The sequence below is a fragment of the Talpa europaea genome, assembly GCF_964194135.1.
Source record: "Talpa europaea genome assembly, chromosome: 9".
Classification (NCBI taxonomy): Eukaryota; Metazoa; Chordata; class Mammalia; order Eulipotyphla; family Talpidae; genus Talpa; species Talpa europaea.
In genome coordinates, this window is record NC_140076.1 from 32,644,946 (window position 1) to 32,656,332 (window position 11,387).

At 54.1% G+C, this 11,387-nt stretch overlaps 1 protein-coding gene across 1 annotated transcript; it reads right to left on the minus strand.

The window, feature by feature from the left end:
• Positions 1–535: 535 nt before the first annotated feature.
• Positions 536–10,950, minus strand: CC2D1B (coiled-coil and C2 domain containing 1B; the record flags this gene model as incomplete). Its single annotated transcript, XM_084244287.1, has 23 exons — positions 536–664; positions 1,699–1,789; positions 1,936–2,035; positions 2,424–2,475; positions 2,657–2,715; positions 2,840–2,913; positions 3,178–3,294; positions 3,377–3,435; positions 4,211–4,336; positions 4,706–4,878; positions 4,953–5,070; positions 5,490–5,620; positions 5,820–5,892; positions 6,124–6,254; positions 6,335–6,445; positions 6,544–6,619; positions 6,777–6,958; positions 7,166–7,325; positions 7,508–7,633; positions 8,059–8,214; positions 8,579–8,688; positions 9,687–9,831; positions 10,891–10,950. 23 exons carry the CDS (start codon positions 10,948–10,950, stop codon positions 536–538), a joined length of 2,559 nt encoding a protein of 852 aa, XP_084100413.1.
• Between the last annotated feature and the right edge of the window lie 437 nt (positions 10,951–11,387).

Genomic DNA, 11,387 nt, shown 5'->3' on the forward strand with positions numbered 1-11,387 from the left:
CTGTCCTTGCCTTCACCCACGCTGAGGGGGAGGGGACCCTGGAACCCAACCTGCTTTGGTGGAGGCCCTGCATGGGGCCAGCGACAAAGAGTAGGGTGGTGGTCAGTAATTCACGTACTTAACAGGTCTTTGGTGCTTACGTAGCAGCATCTTCTTTATGTACTAAAGCCAGAGCCCGCAAAGCTGAGAAAAGTACAGTCCTGAAATTAGTGGCTGGCTTGATTCCACCGATGTCGACGACCCGCTGCACTGGGACACAAAGCATGGAAGTCAGTCTAAATTGCAGAGTGTGTAAGTAGATTTTAGAAAGCATTTCCTAAGGACAATCCTGGGAAAGGTAAGCTCCCTCCCCAGTTCCCCTGAGGAACATGAGAAACTCAGCCTAAACCCTTCCCAACATTTGTTCCTCTTTGATCTTCCTCACAAATAGGAAATGCCTATGCTTCCTCCCAGATTATGAATTTAGTACTGGGAGGGTCCTTGTGGGGTCCTGGCAGAGAGTAAGAGGAACAGAAGGCCCAGAGAGTTACCCATTTCACAGGCCTCTGGGCTCCAGAACCAGCCAGTTCTCGGTGACTGTTTGCACATCCTGGCCACTCAGAGGCTCCCGCAGCCTCACCTTCACCTCCAGCTTGCCCCCCGTGGACTTCCTTCCTTCTAGGACCTGTGAGGATGCCAACAAAACAAAAGAGGTAGAGGGAGGCAGCACCCAGGGTGCGCAGGAAAGGAGTGAGAAGATAGAGGGCCTGCAGTGTTAACACAGGAGTCTGTTTCATGACGTCCTGCTCAACAGCCTGCTGCCCAGTGGAGGTGCTTTTAGGTAAGTTTTGTAAAATAACATCTAAGTTTAAATAAGCATCAGTGCTCTGAAGTGGAGATGAAAAACCTAGGGTTCTGCTTGGTTCCCCCTCCTCCCCCCATGGCAACTCCCAGAAGAAATGCTCTGGCTTTAAGGTGCAGCCTGAAAACCACTGAACTCACACCACCACTGCGTGGAAGGCCAGGACTAGACCCCAGGCCCAGGGTTCCTTTCCACCCACTGTGCTGCTTCCCTCCTCCTGGGCAGGACACTGCACAGCTGATGTACAAAGCAGTGGTCAGGCTCCACGAGTCTGACCACTCTCAATGGGGCCAATACTGAGCAGGCCCTTCTTACAAATAACAGCCCCAGAAAAGCCCCAGACTGTGAAGGCATCAGCAGAGATCTGTACCCAGCTCTGCCAGGGAACAATGAGAGGGGCTTATGTAGCAACACTGTTCATAAGCACAGGTGAGGAACCCTCACCTGTCAGAGGCAAGCGGTTATAGTCCCTGCCCCCTGTGTTCATGGAGGTTTAAGGAACAGTCTGGGCCCTTGTGCGGAGAACGCCTTACCAACTTTACATCCAGAGCTTATTTCACCTTATACTGCCAGACAATCACCCTAACGACAAGCCTGACACCAGAAACCTATGCCAGGTTGACAGCCATGATCAGACCTCGCCAGAGCTCTCAGATCCAGCGTCCTTGGGAACTTGAGCGGCCAAGAGTGTTGTGAAAGAATGTAACTACTTCCCCCATATCGCCTCATTTATCAAGTGGCATATATTCAACAGCACATTCACAGGAATTTTTAATTAATGAGCCTAAAAACCCTACACTGATCATCAATAAATGCTGGCTCTTTTCTTGCCACATCCTTTGTCTTGTCCAACCTACCTCCACAATCTCGCGGATCTCACACTCATTTTCCAGCCGCTCTAGCTTCAGGTGGGCTGTACCAACCAGCTTGTCACTTCTGAAGAAGGACCTGGTGAGCCAAGAGTCAGCAAAGTATTGGGCACGGAAGGCAGGAATGAGCTGGGGGAATCCTGGTGCAGGAACACTGAGCAGTAAGGGCAACAAAAGCCACTCCTGTCCAGTCCACCTTGGCGGGATGACTGACAGGGGCCTCACCCTTTGTGGAAGATTTCAAACTTGATTCCTTTGCTTTGGATCACCCTCCTGAAGCCCCTGTGATTTCGGTTGATGTTTAATTTGAAGAGTTGATCAAATTCTGCAAGAATAGTAGGAGGAGGAGTTTGGCTCGCTGGGATTTCCTGAGAAAAGTGAAAGGCCCAAGTCTGGCCTCCCCTCTCCACCTACAATTCAAGGTGATTACCACCACAAGGTGGGAGGGCACCTGGCCTTGGAGATCTGGGAATTTAAGAGTCAGGGTTCTTGGACTCAAGTTCCATTCCCATCACCACCTTGATGAGATCCTAGCTAGGCAGGTCCCCTTACTGCTCTGAGCCTCACTTTCCCCACCGACATAAAAGATGTGCCAATATCTTTTTCTCTCAAGTTGAGTAGACCAAGTGAGATGAGAGCATGCTGGGAACCACCACTGCACACAAATATGAGCATAGTGGGGGAGAGGGAATGGCCCCCATGTGAGCCCGTACCTGGACAGTTTGTGTTCTTCACCACAGCTGTCTTGCTTTTTTGAGCCTGATCCTAAAGGATTGAGAAGGGAGCAGTCAGAACAGCTTGAAAATAAGAATATCGGGTCAGGAATTCTGGGTTTACAAGAAGGGACCCCATCCTATAGTGAGACCTCCCAAGGACGGGGGGAACTGATCAGAGTCCTGGAATGGGAGAGGCAGTTTAGGGGATCCCACCTCTACATGAACCTCACCGAGTTAGGGTAGTGGAATTCAAACCGCACAAAAGCATCCAAGTCATCAGGGGTCACCCCTATGGAGAAGTGGGAGCCAGGATCAGAGGGAGTACCTAGACACCTAGCACTTCATGTAGAGGGAGAGCCAGGAGTGGGGCGTCTGGGCAAGAGCCTCCTGGATGAGGGGTGTCCTAGGGTTACCTGGAGGGGCAGGGAGGTTCAGTCCGCGGACAATGATAAGATGCATTTCTGTGCTGTTGAGGTCTGCGAAGATCCTATAGCCAGGAAGCAAGAAGAAAGAGCTCAAAGTAAAGCAGGATGGTGGGGAAAAGCCGCCTCTTCCACTGCCTCCCACCTCGGCAGGCAAAGCTTATCCAGGTTAGGAGCCACACAGACCTTGGTCTGTGACACCCCCTGCCCATGCCCCACCTCTGTCTAGAGCTCCTTGCAGATGGCCCCCATGTCCTATGCCAGCCTTGGGCTCCCAGCCTCTTGCCCCGGCCCTGCACGGAGCCATTGTCTCCCTTAGGCTTTGGCACCTCACAGTCTGGAATGTCTTCAACTCAAAATGGTGGCTGGGAGGGTCGAGGCCCTGGGCCTGGGCCAGCTGCAGGATATCAAGTTGCTTCTTGCGGTCCTGAGCTAGTTTCTCAAACCTGACAGGGATGGGTGCATGTGTCAGCATGGTAGGGCTCATTTTCTGCTCACCTCCCCAAAAGCACCTTCCCTTGCACTTACCGGGTGGTCTCAGCCACATTGCCCTGGTGCATGAACTGCTTAGAGAACAGCAGACACTTCTGAAAAAGAGGGCCCAGAGTGACTGCGACGCCTAGGGCAGAACCTATCTTGGCAGGTATTCAAGGCCTGACTTCTGAAAGTCCCAACCTTTTCTGTAGTCACATCCTTTTCCTCCCCTAACACATACCCTGAGGTCAGTGTTCCCAAGATCCTTCAAACTGTTCTGCCTAGGTTTCTGCTGTTAAGTCTTGGCTAAAGCAAGGTTCGCTGTTCCCCAAAGTTTACTTATCCAACTATCACTTCAAAAGGCAGACTTGCAGGCAGCAGTTCTGAGAAATACAATCAAGAAGTATACATAGGGGCCTCCCTGGTGGCACAGGGGTTACAGATGTAGCGCTATCAAGCTTTTGCCAGTCACTGAAGCATGAGTTTGATCCACGGCCAGGTAGCTGACTGACCTGGTACAGCAGACCTCTCCTGTCTTGCCCACTGCTCCTCACTCTGTCTCTGGTGAATCCTTTCCCCATCCCCCCACCTCTGGTCTACTTCCCAGTTCTTGTATGCATAGATCAATCAACCTTAAAGTACACATATATGTCTACTTTTATATATACGTATATATACTCCCCTAACAATTCTTCTAATCATCTTCAAAGGACTGCCCCCTCCACTCTGAATTCCTAACCATTTAACAGAGGACTGTTTATCATCCCATGTTCTCATGGTTCAGAGAGGGAAAATGCCTTGCCCAGGGTCACACAGCCACTAAGAGGAAGAGCTAACATTCAAATCCAGGCCTACGTGGCCTGAGCAACAGACCACCAGTCTACTGACCTCATGTTGCTCCAGAAGCATTTTTTGTAGGTGTGCATACACTTCTTCAGCCTTCTGGGAGAGCCGTAGGTCTTCATGGTGAATGAGGATGAAGTCACCTTCCTCATCCGTCAAGGGCGAAGGCACCTGCCCAGTTCACAAGGCCCCTCAGGGGCCCCAAAAGTCAGATATTTCTTCTATTAAAGCAAACAAATGCAGGGGTCCAAACTAAATGTTTTCCCAGCTTCTAACCTCCCATGAGGAGAACTCACTGCCTCCCACTCTAGCCCAGGCTGCTGTGATCCTCTGCCTCCTCGAACCTTGTCCTGCCCATCCGGCCTTCCCCACCCTCTCCCGAGACTGTGGCAGGCAGAGGCACATGCAAAAGGCTCTTTCCCAGTTGTTACCACATCTGATCCACCTCCAAAGAGCTGCCAATCCATATAGCACTGCCCAGCAGGTCTGCTACCCAACCCACCACCTGAGAAGCCTTGCTGCTTAGCCAAGTGGGCTCACCTTAGAGAGGTCCACAGATCGGCCGGCTCGAACCTGGATGATCTGAGCCTCAAGGCATTTGGCTACCCGCAAGTGGGCTTTGGCCTGCTCCAGGTCCTGGCCACGCTTGGCCCGCAGGGCTGCCCGCTGGTACTGCAGTTTCCGTGCCTCTAGCAGTGCCAGCTGCTCCCGCACTGAGGGGAGAGGGTACTGGTTAAAGCCGTGCTTGCCCAGGCCCTTTATTCTCCCCGCTCTTTTCCCAACTCACCAGAGGGACTCAGCGACTCCTTAGAAGTTGATGTCTTGGGCCCAGGCAGGGGCCGAGATGAAGGAACCAGAGGCTGTGCTGGCTTCTTGGCCACTGGGGCCTGGGTTGGGGGTTCATCCTACAAGCAGCCAGGAGGTGTCATACGGGGTCTCATACTTGCCCTGGCAACTCGCACACGTGGGCTCTCCCACATATCTGCACTAGCTCACTGTGTAACCAGAGCTAATGGCTTCTCCTTAGGGGCTAGCCACAACCGCACAGCGGGAAGGTGGCTCGAAAGTTCTCTAAGTTAACCTCCCGGCAGGAGACAGCAGGGGAATGGGGATAAAACATGGGCTCTGGAGCAGAAAGACCTTGATTTAACTCTAGCTCTGCTCATTCCTGGCTGGGTTCTCTTAGCCTAGCTTCTTTTCTAAATGGAGGAGAGAGTACCAACCTCGCCAGGCTCGCTGGCATGGGCAGCAGCAGGGCTTGGGTTTACCCCTTTCCTGCTATTTCCCACCACCAACCCCTGGAGTCTCGGACCCTCAGTCAAACCTCATCCTCATCTTCCTCTGCTGGGGCTGTATCCTCTGAGGAGGCCAGGTTCTGGGCAGCGGCTAAAGCAGCTGCCACGGCATCCTCCTCAGTGCTTGCAGAGGGCTCCAGGCCCGGTATCGGCGGGAATCCTGTGAACAGGAACAGGCGGGAGGGCAGTGGCTTAGCCTCAGGGAAGCACGAAGCTGCTGTGGGCCCTGGTTTGGGCTTTCAGGGCTAGAATGGGTGGCTAGAGTGGATGCAGACATGTAGGAAAGCATTTCCTGCCCCGACCAAGCCGTCTTGTTCAAAGACCTCCATGTTAGGGTCCCCAGGCCAACCAACACTCACCAGGAGGAACAGGCAATTCAGCAAAGTCAACTTTCCGTCCCGCTCGGTGTGCTCGAATGGCATCCTGATATTGCTGCAAGGAGAGGGAGAGGGGCCTAAGGGTGGACAGCAGTCTGCAGGTTCCAGACAGGGAGATGGGGAGGAAGACTGACAAAGAGCAGCCCCAGAAGAAAAAGGACCCCAAAGCAACAAAGGTTCCAGCAAGACAGACACGCAGACTCAAAGACCAGGGCTGGCTGCAGAAGCAGAAAGCAGCCGGTCAGAGGCCGCCACAAGGCGGTGGTGTAGGAGGCAGCGGGCCCACCTTGGCAATGCGCTCGTGCATCCGGGCCTTGCGCTCATCCCCACTGCCCCGGGCCTGGACGCCAGCCTCACGGTACTTGTTCAGCCTCTGCTGCAAGGCATCCAGCACTGTCTGTGGCTCAGCAGGGGTCACTTGAGAGGAGGAAGGAGATGGCATCAGCTCTGTCTGCTTCTCTCCAGGCCCTCACCACAGTTCCACCATCCCGTCCTACCTGAGGTTGCTGCAGAGTCAGGGGTCTTCACCAGCTGTACTTGCTCCACTGCTGGGGGAACCACTGAGGGTTCCATGGAGGCCTTGGAAGCTCGTGGGTGGTGCTTCAGTTCTAGGGGACCCAAAGCACGGGTGGTGGTGGAGATGCCTGGCCAATCCAGCCCTGAAACACCTCCCCAGCCCCAGCAGGTTCCCCCCCCCCATACTGACCTGCAGGTGTGGGGGGCATGGCACTCAGGTCCACAGGCTGCCCTTTTTCTAGGGCCTCCAGGACAGCACTAAACCTCTGTAACAGGAAAAACAGTGGGTGTGGGCATAAGCCAGGGAAAGCCCAAAAGCCTCAGCTGAAAACAACTCAGGCCACTTCTCTCAAGCCCGGCCTGCCTCCAGCAGGCCACTGCTCTCCATCTGGCTCACAGGCCTCTGTAGGCTAGAGGTCATACCTTCCCAATCTTCATGAGCTCTCGGGCACTGTCCAGGTCTCCAGCCCGCTTGGCATTCAGGGCAGCCACTTTGTACTCTTTCTGTCGGGCCAGCAGCAGGACCCGGGGGTCTGGGTCTGAATCATGTGGGGCAGAAATGTCAGAGCTGCCCAAGAGGATGGGCTCAGGCTGAGAGGCATTGTCTGTGGAGAAACAAAAAGCCCAGAAAGGGTGTGAGGCTTAAAAAAGGGCATACCTTGGGGTCCCAGTGTCCAAAGATCTGGTTGGTCTGAAGCCCTCTCAGAGAAGGTGCCACTGATGACAGTGGACAGTGGCTGGATGAGGTGGGGGAGAGGGGCAGCCTATGGGCTCTGACCTTGGCAACTGAGACAGACTGGATGTCCAGATACCTGGCTCCACAGTGGGAGGGTCTGGGGGTTCTACATCAGGGCTACTGTTGGTTGTCTCCCGGGGGGCTGAGGGCCTCTTGCCCAAGGCCACTGGAGGTGGAATTTCATCCTCATTGATCTTCCTGCCTTTCCTCACGGCAGCCAGCTGAGATTCCAGAGTCTGAGAGCAGAAAGAGCCACAAACCCAGATAGCCAGCTTGGCCTAGGCCCTGCCTGAAAACAGGCCAGGGAGCCATCATGTTCCCAGGGCTGATGGGGAGGCCTTCCCTCCACGGCCCAACCTCCTCCTGCGCCTTACCCATGACCCTCTCCCCCGTTCCTCCCAGCTGTTCCCCAACCCACCTTCAGGCCACGCTCACAGCGCCTGGCTTTGGCTGCTTCACCGGCCTCCTTGGCACTGGCGGCAGCTTCCTGATAGTTATGGATTCGATCCTCCAGCAGCGCCTGCAGCCCCCGAGGCCCTCCAGCCTGTGGATACTTCAGTTCAGGGCCTGGCTACTCCCTGACCAGCTAGGCCCTTGCTGCTCCCTCCCTGCAAGGAAGCTGCCCCAGAAAACAGAGCCCTTGGATTCAAGGAGGAAAAAAGAGCCTAAAAGCCTCAAGGAGAGAGGCAAAGACTTACTAGAGAGGCCAGAGGCCATGTCAGAGGCGAAAACAGGCCCTAACAATCTGCGGAAGCCAAGAAATGGCTGTGGGGGGTGGTCTGAGAGAACAGAGAGGCCTTTGAGGCCAGCCATTCACCAAGGAGTTCTTGTGCTCAGTCTCTGCTTGGGGCAGCTGTGGAAGACGGTCCCGGAAAGGGCTCTTGCAGCCTTCCTCTGCAAGTCATGCCACCAGCTTGTTATACCCGGACACAAAGGGACATCAAGCACACAGGCCCCTCCAGAACCTACCTGAGTTGCTGGGACTGAAGCTGTTGGAGCTGTCTGCCCTGGAGGGGCAATGTTTTCCCATGCCGCCTTCTCCTCAGAGTCACCCTGGCTGGCTGGCTCATCACCATCCGGGGGCCCAGCCTCCTCATCGTCACCCAGCACCTCCTGCAACTCAGTCTGGGGGGAAGAGACAGGTCCCAGGAGCTTGGGGGACTCATGGCCACACACACAACAAGATCCAACCATAAAGGACCCTCTCCCCCCAGCAGTATTTCCCAAAATCACTGTGTTTGAAAATCCCTTTTGCCAAAAAACTTCTTTAATCTGACCAAGGATAGCCTTGAAAACAGTGAACATGCCAAAGCTGAGAATGTTCCAGTGCAGAGCTCATACCAGATGAGACTAGTCTCACACTGTAGGCAGGAAAATGGGCCCAAGATGGGCAAGGCACTGACTCAACATCAGAGCAGCACAGGGACAAGCCCCGGGCCTCCCAACAGGCCTGCCCTCGGAGCCCGGGACCCCAGCCTGGCAGACGCACCAGCAAGTCTGCGTCCTCCTCCAGCCCTTCCTCCTCCTCCTCCTCCTCCTCCTCCACATCCCGCATGCAGTCCGCCGCCAACTTCTCGATGTGGGCCATAGGCAGAGGGGCTGGGGAAGAGGGTTACAGAGGGTCAGAGCAACGCAGAAAAGGTCCAAGAGGGGCCATGGAGGGTCTCCCATCCACTGTGACAGCACCGGGTAGAAACCTTCCCCTCCATGGCCCAGGTGCCACCTGGAAACTCCTGCTCTTCCTTTAATGACCCAGCTCAAAAGACCCTCAACAGGAAACCTTTCTGGGCCCTCCAACAGCTACAAAGTGCTCCCTTCTCAGCATTTTTGCTGAAGTAGTTACTCCCAGACAGTCATCCACCCCCATGCCACGCCTTTCACATATGCAAAGATACTCAGTGTCCACTTAAGCCTCACCATCATTCTGATAGGTAATATATTCCCGCTTGGTATTTGAATAAACCGAGAACTACCAATATTAATTAACTTTCCCAACACGGAAATCCCCAGATTCAAGTCCACACTCGTATAATTAAAAAAAAAAGGTTTAAATAAAGAGAGAAGGGGGAGAGGTGGTTCTCCCAGACCACAGGACCCCTTCCTGGGTCCTCCCATTGTCTCATCTCAAGGGCCTATGTGATGAAATGCGATTTTCGGAGGGTTCCTGGCAAGGACTGGAAGACATAGATCCTCTGACCCTCCCAGATCTGCATTCTCCCAATTTGGGGAGGAAGATTCTACTTACTTGACATAATTTCTGTGTATTTACTATGAACCTAATTCAGTCCCTGCTACCAGAGCCTCTGCTCTACACCAGGCCCTCACCAGGGCAAAGGACAGGGGTCTGAGTCAGAGTGAGAAAGACTGCTGCCTGTCCACCACGGGGGGAGGTAGTTCCGGGCAGGAGGTGCTCCCTATCACACAGCTATGTGGGCAGGGCAAGGTGGCCTCTTGGTGGGGAAGCAGTGGGAGGCACGAGGCTAGCAGAAGGACCCGGTGATCTGGCCCGCTCCCAGCTATGAGGATGGACCCTCCCCACCACCTGCCTGAGCCCCCTCGGGCACCAGCACCAAGCCAGCCCAGTGTTGCAAACTCACCCTGCCCCTTGGGTGCCGGCTTTTTGCTTGTGTTTCCCGCTTCCCCAGTGAGGGCCAGTAGCTCAGCTTCCAGGTCGCCATCATCTTCAGTCTCCTCCATCCCCAGAAGCATGTCCTCAGGGTTGAACTCCACAAAGAGCCCCAGCTGAGAGTAGAGGAGGGTTCTTAGGAACCACCCAAGGAGGTAGAGGGTGAAGCCCAGCCCAGGGCCAGATTCTGGGCTCCGAAAGGACTGGTCAATGTCTCCTTCACTGCCGGTGAAGCCCAACGAGCACAAAGGAAAATTAAGGACTACACTTCACCCTGCGAGACACTCCCGGATGACTGCAAACACCCCCAGTAAGGTTATGCTGCATCATCATTAACAATAACAGCAACAGGGGCCTCCCCGGCGGTGCAGCGGTTGAGCGCTGAGCTGTGAAGCTGCCCGCAGCCTCTGCAACACTGGTTTGATCCCCAGCCACCGGGTGAGGGTCCCACATGGCGCACAGACCTCTCCTGCAGCCCGCTGCTCCCCTCAGCGGTGTATTCCAGTGTATCTGCCTGTTCTGTTCCCCGCTCTGTCTCTGGTGAATCTTCTCACCCCCCACACCTCTGGCCTGTACCCCAGTTCTTATATGCATAAATATTAAAAAAAAATGAAAAATAAAAAACATCTTGTGATCTGAGTCTATGCCCTTTACTCCACCGCGTCTCTTATTTTCCTCTTTTTGGACAATGAAGATAGAAATCTCAGGATTTGAGCCCAGAAGAAATAAAGGGAGGGAATACCCCCCTCCCCCCTGAAACTTTTGGGCAACAGCCCTTTGTCTCTAGACAGCAAAGCTCTCCCGTGGCTATAACCCTCAAATCCCAGTATCCTTGGCTGCCAAGCTAAATGGCTTAAACGAGGGACCCATGAGAGTGCAGAGACCCTCTCAGGACACACTAAATGTTAGTGGCTCTTGAACCTCCCAATTATTCCTATGAAGGTCACCAAGGCAGAAGGATGTCTGTGGTGAAACCCAGGGATTCAAGCCTCATCTGCCATGTGAGTGGCAAAGACCAACAGAGGGTCTTTCATGGGCTCTACCAACTTCAAAAGGCACCATCACAGCTCTCTGGGCTAATGGGGAAGCCATACAGGTGAACTAGTTTGTCCAAGCTGTCCAGAGACCCCCACCCTCAGGCCCAGGGGTGAAGGAGGCCGTTGCAATATCTGTACCTGTTTGGCAGCTGCCACACCTTGGCCACTGGTCTGCGGGCCCTTCCGAGGTTTTGGCATCTTGGCAGCCTAGGTAGCTATCTGGTGGGAAGTGGAAGAGACTCAAAATGGAGAGCCTACAGCCCCACCCCCAACCACGCTAGGGTCGTAAGGGATGGTCAGTGAACTCTCATCTCAAAGCAAGCAAGGCGCAACACCAAAGGCTGAAACAGTGACCTTGAAAGCACAGCCCTGAAGCAAGCAACCTGGGAGCTGAAAGAGATGGGGCCCACCTGTTAATGGTTTAAGGGGAAGTGTAGACACACACAAAAGCCATTGAACTGATGACAAAGGTGGGTTGAACCTAAGGGACTGAGTGGGGCAGGGCCCCACTCAGGAGAGCAGGGGAGTAACGAGGGTAGGGCACAGCTGGGGAATATTCAGGCTAACTCTGCCTTGCAACATGGTAGCAGTTTGTGGCTACTTAAGTTTAAATTTAATTTAAATAAAATTCGAAA